Source organism: Daldinia caldariorum (genome assembly GCF_022478825.1).
Source record: "Daldinia caldariorum strain CBS 122874 unplaced genomic scaffold F4812scaffold_2, whole genome shotgun sequence".
Taxonomy (NCBI): Eukaryota; Fungi; Ascomycota; class Sordariomycetes; order Xylariales; family Hypoxylaceae; genus Daldinia; species Daldinia caldariorum.
This window is the reverse complement of record NW_025953038.1, coordinates 3,839,724-3,860,580: the sequence shown is the minus strand read 5'-3', so window position 1 is coordinate 3,860,580 and position 20,857 is coordinate 3,839,724. Positions and strand designations below refer to the sequence as shown.

The 20,857-nt window shown below is 48.1% G+C and overlaps 8 protein-coding genes across 8 annotated transcripts; 7 read left to right on the top strand and 1 right to left on the bottom strand.

Annotated features, from left to right (window-relative positions):
• The first annotated feature begins 151 nt into the window (after positions 1 to 151).
• Positions 152 to 2,513, top strand: F4812DRAFT_416626 (uncharacterized protein). Its single transcript, XM_047933093.1, has 3 exons — positions 152 to 1,332; positions 1,401 to 1,526; positions 1,578 to 2,513. The coding sequence occupies exons 1-3, from the start codon at positions 880 to 882 to the stop codon at positions 2,052 to 2,054; spliced, it is 1,056 nt and encodes a 351-aa protein (XP_047794429.1). The 5' UTR covers positions 152 to 879; the 3' UTR covers positions 2,055 to 2,513.
• Positions 2,514 to 3,718: 1,205 nt separating this feature from the next.
• F4812DRAFT_205270 (uncharacterized protein) lies at positions 3,719 to 4,988 on the top strand. Its single transcript, XM_047930285.1, has one exon. The coding sequence runs from the start codon at positions 3,879 to 3,881 to the stop codon at positions 4,836 to 4,838; it is 960 nt and encodes a 319-aa protein (XP_047794428.1). The 5' UTR covers positions 3,719 to 3,878; the 3' UTR covers positions 4,839 to 4,988.
• A 1,347-nt stretch (positions 4,989 to 6,335) lies between these two features.
• On the top strand, positions 6,336 to 8,597 carry F4812DRAFT_205250 (uncharacterized protein). The gene has a single exon (XM_047930283.1). It carries the CDS (start codon positions 6,723 to 6,725, stop codon positions 8,364 to 8,366), a length of 1,644 nt encoding a protein of 547 aa, XP_047794427.1. The 5' UTR covers positions 6,336 to 6,722; the 3' UTR covers positions 8,367 to 8,597.
• Positions 8,341 to 8,935, top strand: F4812DRAFT_205257 (uncharacterized protein). The gene has a single exon (XM_047930284.1). The coding sequence runs from the start codon at positions 8,472 to 8,474 to the stop codon at positions 8,835 to 8,837; it is 366 nt and encodes a 121-aa protein (XP_047794426.1). The 5' UTR covers positions 8,341 to 8,471; the 3' UTR covers positions 8,838 to 8,935.
• Positions 8,936 to 9,281: 346 nt separating this feature from the next.
• On the top strand, positions 9,282 to 11,691 carry F4812DRAFT_416618 (uncharacterized protein). Its single transcript, XM_047933092.1, has one exon. The coding sequence runs from the start codon at positions 9,460 to 9,462 to the stop codon at positions 11,341 to 11,343; it is 1,884 nt and encodes a 627-aa protein (XP_047794425.1). The 5' UTR covers positions 9,282 to 9,459; the 3' UTR covers positions 11,344 to 11,691.
• A 54-nt stretch (positions 11,692 to 11,745) lies between these two features.
• F4812DRAFT_416616 (uncharacterized protein) lies at positions 11,746 to 15,239 on the bottom strand. The gene is made up of 3 exons (XM_047933091.1): positions 14,988 to 15,239; positions 14,788 to 14,924; positions 11,746 to 14,686 (listed from the first exon to the last, which is right to left on the bottom strand). Exons 1-3 carry the CDS (start codon positions 14,999 to 15,001, stop codon positions 12,222 to 12,224), a joined length of 2,616 nt encoding a protein of 871 aa, XP_047794424.1. The 5' UTR covers positions 15,002 to 15,239; the 3' UTR covers positions 11,746 to 12,221.
• Positions 15,240 to 15,380: 141 nt separating this feature from the next.
• On the top strand, positions 15,381 to 17,707 carry F4812DRAFT_416614 (actin-like ATPase domain-containing protein). Its single transcript, XM_047933090.1, has 2 exons — positions 15,381 to 15,928; positions 16,002 to 17,707. The coding sequence occupies exons 1-2, from the start codon at positions 15,486 to 15,488 to the stop codon at positions 17,323 to 17,325; spliced, it is 1,767 nt and encodes a 588-aa protein (XP_047794423.1). The 5' UTR covers positions 15,381 to 15,485; the 3' UTR covers positions 17,326 to 17,707.
• A 15-nt stretch (positions 17,708 to 17,722) lies between these two features.
• On the top strand, positions 17,723 to 19,869 carry F4812DRAFT_416612 (seryl-tRNA synthetase). Its single transcript, XM_047933089.1, has one exon. The coding sequence runs from the start codon at positions 17,826 to 17,828 to the stop codon at positions 19,497 to 19,499; it is 1,674 nt and encodes a 557-aa protein (XP_047794422.1). The 5' UTR covers positions 17,723 to 17,825; the 3' UTR covers positions 19,500 to 19,869.
• The last annotated feature ends 988 nt before the right edge of the window (positions 19,870 to 20,857 follow it).

The window sequence follows — 20,857 nt, the reverse complement described above, 5'->3', positions numbered from 1 at the left end:
TCTGCTAGCAGCGGATTGGACCTTAAGGTTCCTTTGGGCGAAGGTCGTTAGCGGCACTTCGTAATCTGCAGAGGTAGCAACAGGGTTCAAATTCACCTGGCAGGCTTTAAATGATTTTTTCTATGTATCTGTTACGCCTTTGTGTAGGAGAAGCCTACATAAGTACGTAACCTCACAGCTTCAGCCCCCGTCCATCAATCAGATCACGAAGTATTTTACCTATCTATTTTTACTTGAATCATGCTAGTACCTAACTATAAATCTCTTGATCCACCTGCATCTCCTCGAGGACATTCCCCACGAGTATTAAATTAGAATCTCGCATCATGGAATACAACCAATCCTGATAATCGAGGGTAGATAACCACTGCTCGTATTTTCCCACTTCCTCAATAAGCACGCCACTGCTATACATCTACAGAACCAATCCCATATCCTCCAATTGAGTATACCTAAAACCTGGGCTTACACGTATCGACTATTCATGTCTTGGAAGGCATGTTGGCATTAATAATTCAAAATTGACACCGAGGGTTTATTCAATTATGATAAGTCAGGTTAAAGTTCTGTCTAATGCGTTTAACTAGGTACCTACCTAGGAGGTATATTACAAGCGTTTCTTTAGATGTATATCAGGTATCTAGAGTAAAGGTCATTGAACTTACGATATGTACCTAACCTGCCTACCTTAGGTAGATACCTTAGGTATTACACGTAGTAAAAGAGTTGAATCGTATCGTAACTTCCCGTCTTGAATGATAACTTACACCACGCAGCTATTCTATCGAGACTAAAAATTAGACCAGTTTCCAATATTTTCAACATGTAACCCCTCCGGAACTATTCCAGTCATTCTCAGGTCAATGATACTCAGTCAATATGTTACGCTTACCACCAACTACGCTCTCCTTAACCATGACAGAGGTCAAGGACTTTGAACGTCATCTTCGATTCAAGAAGTATCTTGCTAAAGAAGATAGCTTAGGCAAACTTCCCATACGCGTCAAGAAAACTGTTGTCGTAGCTGACAGCTTCGAATCCGAATATGACAATGTAAATCAGCCAACCTCGGAACTCCCCTCCAGAGGATCATCAGATACACCTGTCAAAGAAAGCTCTCATCTCCCGGCATGTCCACCCCAGCGTCCACTAAAGCTAAGCAGTGACTCTGTTGAAAGCAGCCCTCCGGGTATAGCATCCTCTTCACAGGCCGGGACCCCAACTTCTTCGACGTTGTCACATCCTATGGGTTGGGGAAACTTACCTGCTACGTTGCCTCCACCGTTCTCGAAAGAAAAACGGTCCATCTCAGATGCGCAATCACTTCCATCTGTGTGCTTTTCCCATGCTTTCCCCATGCTTCCCAGACTTGAACGGAGCTAACTGGTCTTGGCTGATAGGCCCATGGAAGCATGCGGGCGCGGGTGCAGCCTCGCCGCGACAGCTCTAGCCAAGAACCACCAGAAACACCCCCGCGACGATCATCACTTCGGATGGCGCATACTGATGTTCGTTCGGGTTCCCCAGTGAGTAAAAAGACGGTGTCAGGTTAGCCCTGGCTAACATTACCGCCTGAGACCCTTCGAAGAAAGAGGCCCCTTGTTAGTTCGGCTGTCAGATTTGTCGAGTCCATCATCCATCCTCACAACCGCAGCCCTTCGTCTAATATGCCGCGGGGCGTTGACAGCTCCGAGCCCAGTTCTCCGGAGCAGAGAGACGGGATAGAACCCACCAGCGAAACAGAACTTGGGTTTATGATTTATAACGATTCTCTTCCGGCATCGTCGCAGCCACAAACACCACTGAACCTCCCGGAAGCCCGCCATCAAAGCCGTCTCCATGGATTATACACCGCACCCCTTCCAAGGGCGGTCTCCCGATCGGTATACGGATCTAGCACCAGACAAGGGTTGGGAGACAGCGCCAATAGTCCATCGGATCTGGAGGCACCTGGGTTCCGGGGTCTTTATGGTGGACAAGAGAATAGCGAAGACTCAACAGTGTTCTATGAAGCATCGATGTTCCAGGAGGAAGACCCGGTGGAAAGTGGATAAGACTGATGAGTGGAATGAAAAGGCTTTGTTTTTAAAAAGAGCAAGGGGAGTTCACAAAAAGTCCTAAAGGGTCAACGAGTCATAAGCACGCGCAAGTCAATAAAGTTTTACTACACATGGTGCGATGGTATACATATTAGGTAGTTTTTGCTAAAGGCTACAAAGGGAATGACGCAAACAGTTGAGATGGAGACCCAGGGAAACCGGATGTGAATAGCATCATAGGTAATGATGTCTCCTAGTTTGTAATACTAGTTATAAAGAAGGAAAACAAACAGAAAGTACGGATCCGCGTCCCCTCTCCTTCTGATGATCTTTTCTTGAATGCGGCATACCTCCAGGGCTACGTAGATAGTATCGGGTGATTAGTTTTTCCTTGGTTCCCAACAGGTACCTCGCTGCCTTGCTTTAAGTGACGAGATGAAGATGGAGCAAAATCGCGATCAGCGTCAAGCGTCATTGTATTATGTGGGTCATACGGACATAACCGGTGGGAGAATTCTGTTCCTTAACCGAGACTTTGATGGGGCTGATGGGGAATTGTTTTGAACCAATGAAAACCGTGTTGCTGTGGGAACTTTTTCGGCCCCAGATGCCAAGAGGCTAATGCTTGGCCCCGGCGTGAAGCCATAGCAACCTTTGGCCAATCATATCTGCGATAAGCTCTGTTTGAAGACCCCTAGCCATTGCCTTGCCGAATTGTTCTGTATCCCCGATAGCCGGATCCTCCTACAGTGGTCTGAGCGCCCTCTAAGAGGAAAAAAAATTGACGTACAACCCTAAGCACTGACCTGCAGCAGTTGCTGCACCTCACCAATCGGGACTCCACACCTACTATATGGAATGTACTCTTGCCGTACGTTTTCCTGCTATTAGGTACTTATGTGTCTCTCCGATGCTAAGCCAATAGGAAAACAATCTGGTGCCGTTTCCCTTCTTTCTGTTCTGTACCTTCTTTCTTACGCTTCCACTCACACCCTCTCTCACACACCCACACGGTTGAGTCCCGGTCTCAGCCCACCCGGGTCTTGCAGCTTACAACTACATAGTATTGTACAGCTTCCAATAGGTATTGTACTAGGTTCGCTACATGGATGCTACATCGCTACTACACTGCTACGCTACTACGCTATGTATAGTAGCCCTGTACTATCTATGTACCCCCATAGAGCCAATTCCCGTCCCAACTCTCTTGTCCCAACTCTCTTTCCACCCGGTCTCCCATCAATCATCTTTTTACCTCTCTTCACCAATAACACAAACGATCCTTGTTACTTCCAGTCTCTCCCCATCCCATGCGCATGCAAGCTGCTAACTATTATTACATACCACTTCCCTACCTTAGGTTCCTTTTTTCTTCTCTTCTCTTTTCCTTATTTCTTACATGAATCTTCCCATCACCCATCCATCCTCGTCCATCTTTCCTCTCTTTCTCTTATTCCATCCCGTCTTATCCTCATCTCTAGTGTCTCTCTCCCTCTCACTGCTATATTCCATCCATAGGTACCTACCTAGGCATCTTCATACATACTACTTCTCATCTCGCAAGGTCTCACCTATCGTGTCGACGGCCACCTACATACGGATTCCTCCACGTCGCGCATCACCGGGCCGTATATCGTCTCTCGGAGCCTTACTCACTTCTCCCAGATCAATTGGTCTTCCTCTCTTCAACCTGACCGTCTCGGCCTTTCAGTAAAAAACATTCGCGTCCCTTTCGACACGCGACACGATCAGCACCCTGGGACTGTCGAACTAAAACCTGAGATCTAACTTGTTTCTTTTGCGTATCTTACCTAACATCTAGTGCTAACAGAGCCCAACATGTCTTCTTTCGGACGTACTTCCTCTCCAGTTCTTACCATGTCGCCAAGTGCCGCTCATCAAGGCGCGTTCGGCATGTCTTCCTTCTCGCATCACACTTCTCCTTTCAGCCGGGCCAAGGCGTTAGCTGCTTCTTCACCTTGGGCTCAGTCTTCGATCTCGACCTCTTCAACAGCAGGCCGTAAGCGATCGAGGGACGAGGCTGGCGTTAACCTCGATGTCGAAGAGGCAAAGCTTGAGACCATCGAGCCCGTCAAAGAGCCAGAGGATGGCTGGATATACGGTGAGGGTATGACGCTCATCAAGTCCCCGTCGTCGTACGTGGCAGAAGCAGGTAATCAATCTGGTACCTGGGTCGAAGAAAAAGCGAACGCGGAGAATATCCGTAAGAACGAAGCAGCTCGTTTCCTTAACCAACAGTCACGACCATCTCTAAGGAGCAGCAAATCACAACGCTTAGATATGAACGCCATTTCTAGGAACGACCAGCAGATCAGCCATTCCAGCCCAGCTCGCGACGTCCATCCCACCGCAACCACACCTGGTTTATCGGCAGGTACCAACGGCCAGCCCATCATCGACAACTTCACACTTCATCTCGGCATCGGATGGAGCCGTCTTAGCGGCAGCGAGCACATCCAAGCTGCCGCTCGCGGGTGGGCGAAGTACATCGAAAACCATTTCCCCGTCACCAATGTCCGAATCCAGCTAGAAAGCAAAGGTCTTCAATCGTATTTCGTCGAGGCGACGGAGGGTTTCTTCCTGTTCTCCGAGACTCTGCGACAGGGTCAGTTCATCAGCAAAGATATGAACCAGGCATTCGCCAATTTAAAAACATCACCGCCAACTTTCGAAGGAGCCGAAGTCATGACAGCTGCAGAATCACCTAAGCCAGTCGATATCGCGGCATTCCCACAAGTCGCACCAATCCATACTGACGTTGAAATGGACATGAGCTAAACTGCTGAACGGAGAAGGTCACTGATTGCTTTTGATGTAGGACAATGCCGGCGTAGCTTGGCGAGAGGTAACTTTGGAATTGACAGGTACGGACTGGGGTGCGTTCGAATTAATATTTTTTTTTCACGGGTTTAACGGCTTCCCCTACACGAGTACGAGCCAGCTTTGAGATTTGGACCAAAAGATTGGCAGGGCGTAGAAGATTCATCTAACAGCCCCTGTATGTATAGTTTGTACAATAGATTTCTTCAAGGTTCAATTATTTGAAATGAAGGCTATTTACGATATTCGTCTCCTTGATTATGGGGGAGTTGTAGTTCTTATACTTGTGTGAATGTCTTGTGCGAAATGGTGCCTGAGCATTCTGCGAAGAATAGGTAGGTATAAGGTTGGGCAACAACAAGGTTGCATTTGTGGGCGGGATCTGCATAGTTCCCATATAGTTCCTACATCGTTCCTACATAGTATGGAATTCAAACCAATACCGAGCCAGAGCTGCGACTAGTCCAAGTATTAGTTTCTTAGAGAAACAGGTACTCGAATATTTACCTTAGCTGCTTAGGTAAATTTTTTACGGCTATGTTCGGTTATTAACCCTTAGGTGTACATAGTAACGCGCTAGGTTAGGTATCTGTAAGTGTTTTATTCGATTATAAACGCCGATAGGCCGTAAGCAAAATGTCGAATATTGAATCTAGATATTATTAAGAGCTATTGAGATGGCGCAATCAGCTGATCCACTGTGGACGCTTACTATGTATGACTGCTCTCTTGTTGCATACGCAGTATAAAGTTATTATTATGCAAGCTGCTTAAACTTCTTTATTGTCATCAAAATACACTATACCAATCTCATTTCATACGTCTAGAACACCACTTTATGGTTTCGAGGCCGTCGAGGTGACAAACAAACGATTGGCTCTAAATGGTCAAAAGCTACTCGCACTTGTTGCCGCTAACCAAAAATCTCCTATCGATAGGCCACTTAAGGCCGCATCCAGGCTGCCAGGGTAGACGATAATCCAGAGCGGTGCGTCTAGGTACTCCCGATTCGAACCGCATTCGGGGGCGTCTGGGACGTACGGGGCATACATACCTAGAGTATGCATTAGAGGTATTATCAAAGACAATGGAAATTCATGCCCGTGTCATCCATAGCAAACCTCGACAAGGTGATACAATAAACAAGGAATGCGACAAAAGGGAGCGCGGCATCTGAACAAGCTTATACATAACATGCATATATGTCCGAGTTTGGAGTTTGTCTATATTAATCTACGACGCGACTTCGATCTATTTTCTTAATATCTTTTTATTTATTTTATTTTTATTTTATTTTTTTATATAACTTACGGTCCGTTAATAGAGGCCGCCTACCTCTTTTATTCTCCAGACCGCTCAGCGGTTGTTGTTGTTGTTGCGCTGTGGCGAAATCGCGACAAGTACGCACAACACCACTTTGCGCACCCTTGCACAACCCGCCAATCAATAGCACTGATCAATTAATCGTCAATCTGAATCTGGCAATCCTTTGCCCGTGATGCTGTTAGGATAGTGGGCCCTTCGCATGTTGTCCCGTGCTTTCGTACCCCATTCAGCTACCTCAAGCTGTGAACAATTTTGCAGAGATAGGAATTGGCACAGGGTCTATTTTAATGAGCCACAACGGCTTTTGCGCCTTTCCTACCTAATCGCAAGCAAGCAAGCAGATCTATCTATGATATACCTTAGGTACATATATCTATCGATCCATCACGCGCCTCACCAATCTGTGTCTGAAGAGAAGAATAGTCGTAAATCCTCACACCTGAGAGGATTGACTACGTTCAACCGATTCGAGATCCTGGCTACCTTCATTCCAGAAACGTGCAACCTCCAGTCTTCATGATCTCACAATCAGAGCCTCCCCCCCTCCGCGGCCCCTCTTCCGTTGTCTCGGCGCGCTCCGCTTCCCGTCCTCATGTTTCTTCTCGAAGTAAGCGGTACAACCGCTCTCACACCGGCGGAAGCTCCTATGTCCCGCAAAATGAATTCCCCGTGTTCAGCAATTCGGGCGATGTCGAGATCATTATAAAAGCAGGCGGGAAAGAGAACAGGTATCTCTTGCACAGGCACACTTTAACCAGATGTTCGGGGTTTTTCGAAGCGAGCACAAGCCAGGAATGGTCCAAAGCAAGTTTACTGCCGCCAGCAGACGCTTCGTCGAGAGAACTCGCAAGGATCGGGGAGGATAGCGCTAGTAGTAGCGGAAACGAAGTCGCGCGATCTCGTATAAATTCGCCCGCACCGCGGAAACGATGGCGATACGAGCTGGACCCTGGGAGCGATGGAGATGATATACCAATGTTGATACAGAAGGAGGCTGCTACTACTACCGATTCCGCGCCGTCGGGCTCCCTTTTTGGAAGCGGCGGCTCAATTTCGAATACAACTACCACACGTAGGGTGAGCCATTCGCATACGCATTCCACGAGTTCGTTCTTCCGTTCGGTCGCAAACCTATCCATGGTTCCGTCAAAGGCAGACCAAGATGTGCCTCTTTCGCAAGCCGACGCCGATCTACTTCGGGATTATGATAACCTCTTTCGCATCTTTTACAACTACCCGCCGCTGCTGGATAGCATAAATATCGCCGACGCGTATGTACAGTGTAAATCGCTCCTTACGTTAGCAGACCAGTACGACGCCTTAGCTGTTGTAGGCCCGCGGGTTGACCATCACCTATTACAATTTCAAAGTAGGCTGTGGAAGCAGATCGCCAAATATCCCATTAGCTATTTGCGCCTAGGGTATTTGAGCCGAAGTAAGGTTATCTTCCAGGAAGCCTTAATACACGTTGTCGGACAATGGCCGGCTGGGGAGCGAAGTATTAGGCAGTCATTCCCGGATATCGTTCTGGATATCATAGAAGATAAAGTTGACGAGCTGGAAGAGACGGTATCGAGGATCGAGGGTCGTCTCTTTCGCCTTAATCTCACCAATTCGCGTGGCGAGCGCATTACGCCGGGTACGTCATATCTCGATTGGCTTGCCGTGTCTTTCTTCCGCCAATGGCTTGCGGATAATACGTCTCCGGCGCCGCTGGCTCCTCCAAGTGCCCGAGGGCATTCTTCCCGTGATGGTGGGCCATCTTCCCGCTCTGCGGCTGTAATCGCTTCAGCACCCATGGCGCCGAATCTCGCAAGCCTAGGTCGTACTTATCGTACCCTGGGCTCCGCGACAGGTGCTGGTTATCTCGGTCACGACGAGTGTAAGCGCTTTCTTAAGCTAACGCCCGAGCTGTACTCGCGCGATAACCTGAGGCGATTCGAGAAACGCATCGACGAACTCAAGAGCGCCGCCCGCGAGATCGTTCGGCCGCTCATGGGTAGCGGGCTCGAGCTAGAGATGGAGCGCGGTGCCGTTACACCAAACAGTGGTGGCGTTGGCGGCAGTTCTAACGTACCCATAGCCGCGAGCGGCATGACTAGTTACCTGACGTGCGTTCGGGTGATGGAAAGAGACTTGCCATGGGCTGTTGATGACTGAAATAATGATGTCTTTGTCGTTTCGGGATATACAACCAGAGACAACAAGAACTTAAGATGGAATGAGCAATGCGAAATAACGCAAGCAAAGATGAGATGAGATGAAATGAAACGATACGAACGAACGAACGAACGAATTCAGGTTCAAAGCAACTGGCCGGCCTGTTCGAGCTTGGAACGATGGATACCTATATATAACCAGGTGGAGCCTGGGACACGATCTATTCTTCGAGGATATGAGTTGGTTCTAGCGAACGTCTATGATGGCTTCGATTATCCCGATGCGTTGCTTATAACCCAAGGGCCAGCCCAATATTCTCGGGGTTTGCTGTTGTTGTTTTTTTTACTGGGTCATATATGGTCGAGTCTTTATATTATGGAAATTCACTGCAGGATACCCACCGATACCTATATTTATTTGTTTATTTTTCTATATTTCTATATTTCTATATACCTTCCCTACCTACCTTGATATATTAAAATAAGGTAGCTTCTCGTACGCGCGTGTAACGTAATTTGTAATAGTCATTATGGTCAAGGTAGTAGATGCATGCTTAGAAGTAAACCACTACGTAGAAGTAAACATGTAAACGTACAAGTAAACCATCACACAAGGCAATAGTTCGAATACAAGGCTAAGGTCACATGATTTAAGTGTTTGAAAATGTAAACGTTTATATACCTCATATGCGTTTATTTTTTTTAAAATGTCAAAAACGCCTTTGAATATTTATATTTTTGAACACTCGATTAGCTATTCAAGAATTTTTAAGCGTTTATTTTTTTTTCGTACTGTAATGCAACGGTCATAACACGGTTTACTGGGATCGTTAGATGCTGGGTATGGTATATAATTCACTTCTCGGGACCGGATTCGGCTTACTTGATCGTATGCGCACTGATTGGATGTTTACTGCATTTATTGATTGCCTTGTTGTTTGTGCTAGGTTAGGTACTCAGCCGTTTAAGTAATGCCTCAGGTATACCTGCTTATACTCGGTTGCCATTTTAATAATTCGCCCCCCAACATATTCTAAGTTATCTGAACTTTCAAACTATACGGGAGTATCCCCCACGACATCACTCAGCAAACTATGATGTCTAGTTCAGCAGTAGATGACATCCGCGGCTCTATTATTGGTTGTCATGACCGGGAGATGCTCCCACCAAAAGCTTTGGTACTGGATCGTGTGATGGAAGGCCAGCCGTTAGCATCGCAGAGCAGGCTTCTCCGACTTCCATCCGATATCTTAACTGATATAGTCAATCTCTTAATTGGCGACAGGCTAACTCTGGCCTCATTGGCCTTGGTTAATAGCGACTGTAGGCAGTTGGCTCGCTCGGGCCAGTTCGCCGACATCAACTTTGACCAGATGCTCTCTCGATCGCAGCAGCTGCTATCAAAGCTCGATCAAGAGCATATATCTAGGATGAATAACAGTAAACCGGGTCTAACTATCGGTGCTTGCGTGCGGAGGATCGAAACGACATCATACTCACAATTTAGACATCGTTTTATAGGAATGAAACCTTTCCGTACCGGGACCGAATATGAAGAGCAGGCTCGCCAGGACTACGAGTCAATGCGTGCCAACTTGCAAAGAGTCATCTGCTCCGCTCTGCCTAACCTGGAGGTTATTTTTTGGCATGATAACTATGCTATGGACACTTCGTTTTTTAAAAGCATAATGCAGTCGCCTGCCCGGCATGTATGGCTCAGTGAACTACCTATGGGGAGACAAGGCGTTGCTACATTTCCAGAACAACATCCCATACCCTCCATTTGGCCTTTGAAGTCTCTTGTCATCTTTCCATTCCTAGAGCAATTGCCCCTAGAGCCTAGACGAGAGGAGATGCAATCCGGGCTTGCGTCAGGTCGAGTTTTCGAAGCAATTATCCGATCTTATGCGCCCACTCTCGAGTATCTGACATGGCTTTTCGGAAATCATTCCATAAATAGACAGCCTGTATCGCCAGCCTCTAACGGCAGTCCTATCACGTTCCCTAGTCTCCGGTTTTTAAGACTCGGGGACTTAGGACCTCCTCAGTCCATACTTCCGTCGTTATTCAACGCTCCTCTAAGGCACCTCTCAATACATCTACGGCCCGATTATGAGCTCCGGGATATTCTTGCTAATTGCGATACTCTTCGGGATCTTGAAACATTAATTATGTCACCTCTCCCCCAATGCAGAGAATACGCGGAATTCATTGCAGGCTTTATCAAAAGACACGAGCACGTAACGAAATTACACGTGGCGGAAGATGCGCAGGCGCGTGGCGAGACGGCTCATCTCGACACGTGTATTATACTGCCGCTATTTTCTACGGGGACCTTCGAGCGTCTCAGGACGCTCTCGTTATCGTGGGGTGGATGCGACACTAGAACAAGAGAGCGCTGTACAGTTCCGGTGTCGCAAGCCTCGTTGGCGGCTATCGCGCGACTAACGTCTCTCGAGGAGCTGAGGCTCGCCGGGGGAGCCCGAGGCTCACCGCGCTGCCAGTGGCTGGAAGATCATGCCGAATTGCGTGCTATATTCTCCCAGTTGAAGAAGCTGAGAATCCTGTCTCTCCAGTCCGACACGTACCCGTGGGATGAGCTCTCCACCGAAGACTCCAGGAGGTACTACGTAGCCCAGTCGTTTACGGAGGACGAGATGTCCGACGTGACGGCGAGGCCGGATCTCGAGGAGAACCCGGGAGACCTGGCCCGAGTTATCAACGGAGGAGGTGGCAGGTTCGGTAAGGGACATATATTAATGGAGCTCCTCCACCGCAATCGCATGCTCAAGCTGACCGAGGTCTGGGCTGCCGAGTTTCCCTGCCTGAAGTGGACTTACTTTGGTGAGCGCTTTATTGGCATTGAGGTGGACCGAGAGAACCCTAGCCGTAAGAAGGCTGTGCCACTGACGCGGAATAGGGCCGAGCCTAGTCAATTCCTGGAAGATGTATTTACCATCGCTGGTTTTGAGAAGTAACTTTCGTGTATTAGGTACATGCGTGATTTGCTATGGGATGGGGCGTTGGGATGAAGGGCATTAGCCCCTGTAGCGGCAGAGGCCTGGGAATTTTAACCATTAGACAAGGCTTTAACTGTTGGTATAGGTGTTAAGATACCTAACCGTTGCCTTAGGAGCAATGCTTGAGATGTATAATGATCATTAATCAGAGACCAACATTAAGCATGTGCCTAATGTTAAGCGTATGTCCAATATTAAAAAATGCTAAAAAAAAATCTCTCTAAACCATTTTTTCGAATTTTCTTCTTTTAACATATAAATCTAAAAATCGAATAAACTTTTAGGAAAAAAAAAACCTTAAATAGTGAAGTGGTAAAATATAAGCTTTTTTTTTTTTTTTTTAAAAATATTGCATATAGGTTTAGCATTAAGCACACGCTTAGCATTAAGCATATACTTAGTATTAAACATTACTTAACATTAGCTTCTAATCAATGATCATAATACATCCCAATGGTTTAAAATTCCAAGGTTCTGCCGCTATGGTACGTAAGGCGTAGATGAAAGAGAGGGTAGGGTAGCGGCGAATGAGAAATATACCTTAGGTAGCCTGTGGGCAGACGCCGAAATAGACTAATGTTCAAATTATTCTTAACTCTGTCTGGATTGAGGCATTGAGCTCCCTATCAGAAACATTTGATATTCTTATTGTTATTACATTGTATTATCTACCTGGTATTATGTGTAAGGTATCCAGATGCGGATGCGCTTTGTTATGCAAATGACGCCGAGACCAACCACTCCTTATAGCTTTAAATGCAACTTCATTTTGATCAGGAGGCACTTATACTTATGTTGATAGTTCTTCATCCATGTAATCTGAAGTGCCTTCTCTCTTAATCCTCACCGGTTAAGTCGATGCAGGAGATATCACTACGTCTCCATGCCGATGCTCCCCTACCAGTACTTCCCCGTGTGGTGTCAGCTCTCATCTTGAAAATCAGGTCGTCGGCCTCGTCGGCTGCGACTTCAACTTCTCTGAAGAACCCAGGTTCGCTCTTATGGGGCAGGTACACTTTGGTCATCCTTTTAGTCGAATTAAAAGCATGGTCTAGCGTTGCTTGTTTGCTTTTCTCCTTTCCTAGTAGCTGTCTTTCCTCCTTTGACCCTGAGGCTCGAGCTGTTTGTTTTTCTAATGTCATTCGCGTAAGAGGGGACTTGTTTCCCCTAGGGAGTTTATCGACAACGGTACTAAGAGGTGGGAGATCAAACTCATCATCCTCCTCCTCATTTTCTGAGTCTGAGAGTGCCTGAATCTCTACTGTTACGGTACGTGCCCGCACGAACGCTCGTGCTCCACTCTTACTTCCTGCGGGAGGCTGTCGCGGGCTTTGTGCCACAGGCAATGATTCCGTCCTAGATAGCTTGCGACGGGGCTTCTCACTCGATTTTGGTGATGGACTTAGAACTCTCCTTACCGCACTGGTATGTTCTGATGCTTCTTCGCTTTCCCGGACCGTCCTTGCTGTTCTTGTCGGCGTGACAGAACGCCGCTTTCGAGTATCAATGCATGGGGTTGAAAAAAGAGATGTGGGGGGGCTGTTTCTAGCAACGCGACTGTCTGGAGCTTGTGTCATGGAATCATGGCACGGAGGAGGCGACGCGGGGGGACTAGAGAGTATAATAATCGCCTCGGAAGTTTTTGTAAGCTTGGGCTTGGCAACCCTGGGATTGGCGTGTGAGCTGGCAATTGTCCAGGGGTTGGTGCTCGCGTCTGGCTTTGATACTGATGGTGCATTTCTGGTTGTGGGCTTGGGCTTAGGCTGCTTACTGGATCTCGTAGGTTGTGCTTTTTGGGGTATTCGGTCAACAGGAGCAAGAGGAGCTAAACTCCGTGAAGGTGACCCTGAGACACCGGGTGAATTTCCAACATGAATAAGTAACGAAGAAATAGGAGATATTGGTCGCTCATTCTTACTGGCTTCTGTTTTTCTTGGAATATTCTTGGTGACTTTAACGAACTTGTCTAACATCCCAGCTGTTGTATCCGCAGATTTATTCTTTTGCTTTGTGGTCTTGGTCTTTTGACGAGGTGCTAATTTTGCACGTTGCGCTTCTTCCCAATCCTCAACCGTGATAGGTATTCCAAGCTTCGCTATCGTTTCCGGTAACCATACTAGGTCTGGTTCGGTTGGATTGAATGGCTTCTTACTGCTTTTCCCGACTGCTCCGGTTCCCTCTTCTTCTGCCGCGGCTTCAAACTCGTCGTCGCTATTGAGTGCTAGACCATCTCGCCCATAGTCTATAACCTCATCTGGCTCCTCTTGGAAATCATAACCGACGATTTTCGTTGGTATGAAAGATATACGTAATTCCGGGGTGCTGTCCGTGCTGAAGTGAGCACGTCTGCTTGTGATCGATCTGGCTAATTCTGATTCCTGTTTTTCTAGGACTTCAATGGATTCGGACTCTGTACCGCTGTCGGTGCTTCGTGTTATTAATTTTCGCACCAGCAAGCCTGGTGCTAAAACCCTGATAAATTTGATGGCCCCTATTCGGTAACTCCAGTCGAACGTCTCTCTGACGAATTCTCGTAATCCTTGGACGTCAACTGGTTGATCCCATTGCTGTTGCCTTAATTTATCGAGAGTCGAAGCCGGTGATACCACGGGATGAGTATAATATCTAAGAACTTCCATATTTGGAAAGCTCTCAGGTATGGATAAAGCTTTATGCCTCGTCTTGAAGAAGCCGCTCTCGTTGTGCCGTAACTCGTAAGTCAACCATTCTTTCCAGCTGGCCAACTCCGATGTATCTGACTTTTTCAGTCTACATAGAGCTTTACCGAACCCTGCTCTGGCAGCTTCGCAGGCTACTTTCACGCCAGCCCCGGGAATTCCTTCAGGGAGATAATCGCCACCGCTCATGAGCGCAACCAGAACCATCCCCTCCCGATCTAGACCGGCGCCGCTTTCTAACAACTCCTGGGTGTCGTACATGGAGACGTGAGTAGGGGTTTTGCTTCCCCTCGTACCTTCGGACGACCAATTTCTTAGTGTCCGCGTGCACCCGAACATGATGGTGTCGACATCTTCGCTGAGTACGGCGTCGACGATACCGGTTTGCTGTAATAGCGCACACTCGGCTTCCGCTTCTCCGGGAGCATCATGGATTTGAAAACCGAACAATTTAATCATTCGCTTGGCCATCGACGTAGCGACTCCATCCCCACGACCAGAGCGCTTATTTCGTTTGAAAACGGGCTTTCTAGGGCCATCGAAAACGAAAATGGGCTGTATAGATAAGCTAAGCAAACGAAGCAGCCGATAGAAAAGGATTCGGATAGCCGGATTAGAACCGCCTGATATTATTAGCATATTAACACGCCGTAGATTTCTTTCTTTTTTTTTAAAAAAAAAGAAAAAAAGAGAATAAGCTATCGTTAAAAAAAAATAATTGTACCTCGGGCAGCTTGGGTTTGGAATTGCCATATGGCAATATCTATGGCTATGCGTAGGGGTCGGCCAGTCTCTTCGAGCGTCTCAACGGCTAGTTTTGTAAGAGATATTCGCTTGCCGGGACCAATTTCTTTATATATCCTGTTTTGATTCGATGTCAATGCAAGTTCTCGTCAATATTGATGGCAATATCTCAGAACTAACCCTTTAATCCCCATTGCGAAATGCTGGATACCGTCTGGACCAATATATCTTGAATTATGCAGCCATGAATGAGTTGAAAGGTTATATCGTCGGGAGGCTGCTTTAAAAGTTATAGCGTTTTACGTTCTCGACGGGAAATAATTACCACGTGCATGTATCTGACTAGGTAGATTAGGTACGTTTTCACGTACTCTGTTATTCACCGACCGGATTAGACTTTGAAGCATTTAACTGAACTTAAATATTGACTTTACCGGCGTTGGTATCCACTGGCAACGATGCACATGCAGGGATGTAAAGCGTGTTTAAAAATGGAACTAGACAAAATGGACCCACCTGCCTGACTGCCAGAGCTAGCCCCACCGATATATGAATATGGAGTAAGTTGATAAACTCGGATAAGCCAATTGCAGCTTGCATCTGCCAAAACTTCAAAAGAACAAACCGTGCGAGCAAACCTACCTAGGTTAGGTACGCTTGCTTAATTCTTCAACAGTAATGTCGTCAAGCGGAGGCGCAAGTCTCCCTCATAGGACCGTGTCCAGCATACGTGCCGGCGATCGCCCATCAGCAGCTCAAGCACTTCCACCTAGGCCTCACACCCCTCCTCGAGCATCAGTTGTCCCCTCCGCATTCGGCTCTCCTTCTACCTTACGTGCCGACGACGAGATTATAGTTGTCGAATTAGGCTCTCGGAAATTGCGTATCGGCTTTGGGGGTGACGCCGCCCCTAAAAGAATCGCGACCTTTGGTTTGGAGCAGCAGAGACGTGCTGGAGACTTTAGGGCTTGGGAAGCTGGCTATCAGGACAACTGGCGCAAGAGAGCTGCTGGGAAGCCTTGGGGATCGGATTACGAGCTATGGCAGTTGGATTTGAGGGGACAGGACCTGGGTCTTGTTGGGGATAAGCTCGAGCGAGAGCTTAGGGAGGCGTTTACCAAGTAGGTTGACTCCGTTCAATGCTTCCATTTAGCTACATACCTCATAGGTTTAAACTAACCTACCCCCTTCCAGATACCTATTAATCGATTCTCGTCCGAGGAGAATAAGTCTAGTCCTCCCACCGACGCTACCTATACCGCTAATCTCTTCAACCTTCGATACCATCTTTACTCGCTTTCAGGTCCCTTCCATATCACTTCTTTCCTCGCCTGTCATGTCTGCCATGTCCGCAGGTACTCGATCGGCCTTGGTAATAGACCTCGGCTGGCACGAGACAACGATCACCGCTATTTACGAGTTCAGAGAAGTGTATACTTGGAGAACTATTAGAGCCGGCAAGCTCTTGGTGGAAGAGACGTACGAATTTCTAAATAATGTTATACAAGGGCGACCGGCTACAACACGTACCGAACGTACGGAGAACAAGCTAGGGGATAGGTCTGTGAGTTTCGAGGAATGCGAGGATTTCGCGACCCGGATGCTATGGTGTAAAAGGCCAGCAAACGAATTATCGCAGGACACTACTCAGGGTCTCCCAACCCTCCACGAACAGGATGAGTCCGAAACGGCGGCGCCAGCCGACGACCGCGTACCTATCTCTGTAGAACTCAATTCTTGTAAACCCCCGAAGACGGTGGAAATCCCGTTTTCAGAGCTAGCCGAGCCTTGCGAATCGGTCTTCTTCGAAGCGAACTTGTCGCCATCATGCTTCGATGACCACGAGCTTCCCGTACCTTTATTAGCTTACCGGGCTCTATTACAGCTACCGCTGGATGTTCGTGCAATTTGCATGTCGCGTATTATCTTCACGGGTGGCTGTTCCAACATTATCGGGCTTAAAGGACGCATTTTCGATGAAGTGTCTCTCCTGGCTAAAGAGCGAGGTTGGGATCCAGTACGAGGAAAAGCGGTTGATCAATATAAAACGAACCCGAATCTGCGACGAAGCGGCAGCAGGCAATCTAGTGAAGGTCCAATTCCTGTGGTAATTCATACCGAAAGTAGTAGTAGCAGTAGTAGCAGCAATACGGAAGGGGTGGAGGCAGCACCAGCACCGGCTGTCAATCCGGCATATGCACCTCCAGAGGCAGATCAAGTGGAGGAGATGATCAAAAAAGAGAAAAACTACAAGCCACCTGTGCAGGGCACACTTCGTGTAATAAACTCGCTGGGTGCTTGGTGCGGAGCAAGCTTAGCAGCGCAGCTCAAGGTACCGGCCCTGGCCACGGTTGAGCGTGAACACTGGCTTCAGCAGGGTCTTAACGGAGCATGTCGACCTAACGAAGTGGACGTCAAGGCGCAGCAAAGGCAAAGCATGGGTGCTGGAGGGTTGGTTAGAAGTCAAGCCTCACAGGCTACAGGCGGCTGGACGCTGGGAATATGGGGAGCGATCTGAATCAAATTCAACGCAACGTCGTGTTGTGGTTATTCAGGACAGTACCTAATGTGATAGGTAGCGTTAGGTAGGGATACGAAGTAAACTGAGGCGAGATTTGGTTGTAAAAAGATACCCTGGCACAGATACCTTAGGTACCTAAATTTTAAGCATCAAGAAATTGAGCAGTAAGTCGTATCATATGACAAGGCTGTTCTATTCCCGGTCCCCGGCTTTACCGCAGATGAATTCCGCATATGATTCGGTACCTTATCCACGGATATGTACCTAACATAGTACCGCGGCGGAGTAAAGGATGTGGAGAAACAGTACCTAGGTAGCTACCCCCTGTAAAATGCGGGGGAGTTACATAAAGCTAAAGCTACCCCAAAAAAAAGAAAAGATTCGCGAATCGAATGACGCTTTTTAAAAACTTCCCTTTTCAACATTTCGCAGTTTATACAGAAATATTGCTCAATGCAAAGCACATCTCTATTGTTTAGCTATATAGCTACGTCGCAATGATTAAGGCGTTAAGACCGCCTTTTGTATGCCCTCAATGCCGACTGGTTGGGCCCCAGAATAAACAGCGTCTCTTGCGAGGCGTTGCGACGGCACGTCTATTTTCCAACTCTTCCTTAAGATATAATACCACCGATACAACTCCTAGTAATACAATTTCTCACTCTGACGACATACCCATCTCATCCCGACCTCCAACAGCTCCTAAGGCTACTATCGATATCAAACATATCCGGCTGAACCCAGCCTTGTACGAACAGACATGTCTTGAAAGGAATTACAAGGCCCAGAGCACATACCCCTCTCGCATTATTGACCTCTTTGAGCAATGGCAGGCTCGACAAAGGGACGGTCGTAGTTTGCGCGAGCGCAGCAATGCCTTACGTCGGCAGATTGCGAACCCTGCTAGTATACAGCACGAGGACGACGAGGCTGAGTCTGGATCGGGAAAGACGGCGGGAGCTGCTAGTACTACAACAGTGGGGGATATAAAGACTATGTCGAAGGAGCAGCTTATCGAGGAGGCACGAGTAATCAAGGAAAAATTATCGTCCATTGAAGAAGACGAAGCTCGTCTCGAGGCGCAAATGACAGAACTTGCCCTCGCCATTCCTAATATAACTAGCGCCGAAACGCCCCGCGGCGATGAGCCCCGGGTTCTTAGTTATATCAACGAGCAGCCGGAACCCGTATCCTCCTCGTCAGATCGCGTATGGAGATCACATGTGCATATTGGGTCCGAATTGGGTCTGCTCGATTTCGCCGGCGCCGCCACGACTTCTGGTTGGGGGTGGTACTTCCTGATAGACGAGGGCGCGCAGCTAGAACAGGCACTGATCAGCTACGCCCTCGCCGTCGTGACCAAGCAGGGCTCTGGCTGGCGACAGGTCTCCCCGCCGAGCATCGTATATAGCCACATGGCCGCGGCCTGCGGGTTCCAGCCGCGCGATCAGAACGGCGAGCAGCAGATATATACGCTAGCCCAATCCGCTGCCGACGCCCAGCGGGGGAAACCCGAGCTCTGTCTCGCCGGTACCGCCGAGATCCCGCTCGCCGGCATGAAGGCCGATACAGTCATAGAAGAAGCCGACTTACCTATAAAATACGTCGGCGTATCGCGATGCTATCGTGCCGAGGCAGGAGCCCGCGGCGTGGATACCAAGGGGCTGTATCGTGTACACGAATTCACCAAGGTGGAAATGTTCGCATGGACACCGCCCGACGCCGATGCCACCACCGAGGTTTTCGACGAGATGCTCGACCTGCAAACTGAGATCCTCCAGGGGCTAGGCCTGCCGTGCCGCGTGCTCGAGATGCCGTCGACCGACCTCGGCGCATCAGCCACCCGCAAATGCGACATCGAGGCCTTCTTCCCAAGTCGTCGCGGCCCGGAGCGCGACGGCTGGGGCGAGGTTACGAGCGCGAGCATATGTACCGACTACCAGGCGCGCCGGCTAGCTACGCGACTACGCGGCGCTGCGGGTGCGGGCGCGGGCGGCAAGCTGGCGTATCCCTGGACCGTCAACGGCACCGCGCTTGCCGTTCCCCGCGTCCTGGCCGCGGTATTAGAGAACGGCTGGGACGAGTGCGAGATGACGGTGGAGATCCCCGAGTGCCTCCGGCCGTGGATGGACGGCAAAGAGAAGATCGGGGTGAAGCATCGCCGCAGCTGAAAGGGCCTATGGAAATAAAATAAAATGTCTATTCGCGCTTCCTGGGCTGGACGATGCTTATGGGCTTTGTGTGGGAAATCCTACTTGGATGTTAAAGGCGTGAGCGGACTACGCTCGTTGTATTATGATTTTTGACTTACATTAGGTACCTGGCACATACCTAGGTAACCTTAGGTACATGTATCTACCAATTGTCTTCAGCCCGCGATTGAGTTAGCACCCGATACGAGGAACACGAGTGAGGCGGGGGTATTATTTACCTACCTTGTATGCATATTCTCAACTTATATCTCTTATGGGAGGGGAGATACGACAAATGGAAAAAAAGAAAAGCGATCACTTGTTAGGAGTGGTTCATGTGTAAATGCTATGTTATGTCTTAATTGTCACTGACCGTTATCGTGAATATTTTTACACTACCTACGCAATGGTCTCAACTTTCCCAAGTAACAAGAAGCCATCACCAAGTAACAGATAGAATAACCTAAGTAATTAATGGTATACTGAGAAGTAAGTTAAGGAGACCCACTGCCCCATATGAAAGTAAGAGTAGCGTCTGTTCTACGCTCCGATTTCCATTGAGAGGTACCTTCAACTACACTGAGTTAAAAGAAAAAAAAAAAGTTTCGCGAACGTAGACTAAAATAGAGTCACTCTTCCGAAGCAACAACAACAATAACAATAACGGAAAACCGCAAATCAAACAAGAGGTATTAAGGGAAAAGAGAAAACAAGAATCCCCTTTCGATCCTTCCCTCCTCCTTCTCTCCTCTCCTATCCCGCATTCCCTCCCCCTTATACCAATCCCTCCTACCTAAGAGGCCCTGGATATACCGAAAAGACAGACAAGCATTAACAAAGACGTACACTCATCCCTCCATAAGCACAAACCTCTCTCATCTCGTTTTCGTCAATAAGCAACGGCGAATGGAGGAACAGACATGACACAACCGAAAATGATATGAATCAGATAAACCCCGCCCTGAGTACTCCGTCCGATTCAGATTCACTCCTCCAGAGGGCGTTCAGAGCTTAAACGCAACGTAGCATATCCGCTCCGCTAATATATCAATAAGCTCGTCACGTGCTGCACATGACAATGTCGCCTTCGCCGGTAATACTATCGGCGTCATCTATGCTTTCCAATGAGACGCTGTCCGAGCTTTTGGCAGTTTCGGTCCACTCACTTTGAGACCCTTCTTGGTCTTCACTATTGTACCCACCCTCCGCATCAGCACTTGTAATGACTGTTGTGCCGGCCTCGCTTCTTGTTTCGTTTGTCTCATCTGCATCTCCTTCCATGGCCATTTCCGTGGCATCCTCGTTTTCGTCGTCATCCGTATGAGTATCTTCGTCGG

What these genes read in the sequence shown, in the direction of transcription:
- F4812DRAFT_416626 (XM_047933093.1), top strand. Translation starts at nt 880, where the DNA reads ATGTTACGCTTACCACCAACTACGCTCTCCTTAACCATGACAGAGGTC. An exon ending in ATGCGCAATCACTTCCATCT is followed by an intron (nt 1,333 to 1,400) that starts GTGTGCTTTTCC and finishes CTTGGCTGATAG; the next exon opens with GCCCATGGAAGCATGCGGGC. An exon ending in ATGTTCGTTCGGGTTCCCCA is followed by an intron (nt 1,527 to 1,577) that starts GTGAGTAAAAAG and finishes TTACCGCCTGAG; the next exon opens with ACCCTTCGAAGAAAGAGGCC.
- F4812DRAFT_205270 (XM_047930285.1), top strand. Translation starts at nt 3,879, where the DNA reads ATGTCTTCTTTCGGACGTACTTCCTCTCCAGTTCTTACCATGTCGCCA.
- F4812DRAFT_205250 (XM_047930283.1), top strand. Translation starts at nt 6,723, where the DNA reads ATGATCTCACAATCAGAGCCTCCCCCCCTCCGCGGCCCCTCTTCCGTT.
- F4812DRAFT_205257 (XM_047930284.1), top strand. Translation starts at nt 8,472, where the DNA reads ATGAAACGATACGAACGAACGAACGAACGAATTCAGGTTCAAAGCAAC.
- F4812DRAFT_416618 (XM_047933092.1), top strand. Translation starts at nt 9,460, where the DNA reads ATGATGTCTAGTTCAGCAGTAGATGACATCCGCGGCTCTATTATTGGT.
- F4812DRAFT_416616 (XM_047933091.1), bottom strand. An exon ending in CCAAACCCAAGCTGCCCGAG is followed by an intron (nt 14,687 to 14,787) that starts GTACAATTATTT and finishes TAATAATATCAG; the next exon opens with GCGGTTCTAATCCGGCTATC.
- F4812DRAFT_416614 (XM_047933090.1), top strand. Translation starts at nt 15,486, where the DNA reads ATGTCGTCAAGCGGAGGCGCAAGTCTCCCTCATAGGACCGTGTCCAGC. An exon ending in CTTAGGGAGGCGTTTACCAA is followed by an intron (nt 15,929 to 16,001) that starts GTAGGTTGACTC and finishes ACCCCCTTCCAG; the next exon opens with ATACCTATTAATCGATTCTC.
- F4812DRAFT_416612 (XM_047933089.1), top strand. Translation starts at nt 17,826, where the DNA reads ATGATTAAGGCGTTAAGACCGCCTTTTGTATGCCCTCAATGCCGACTG.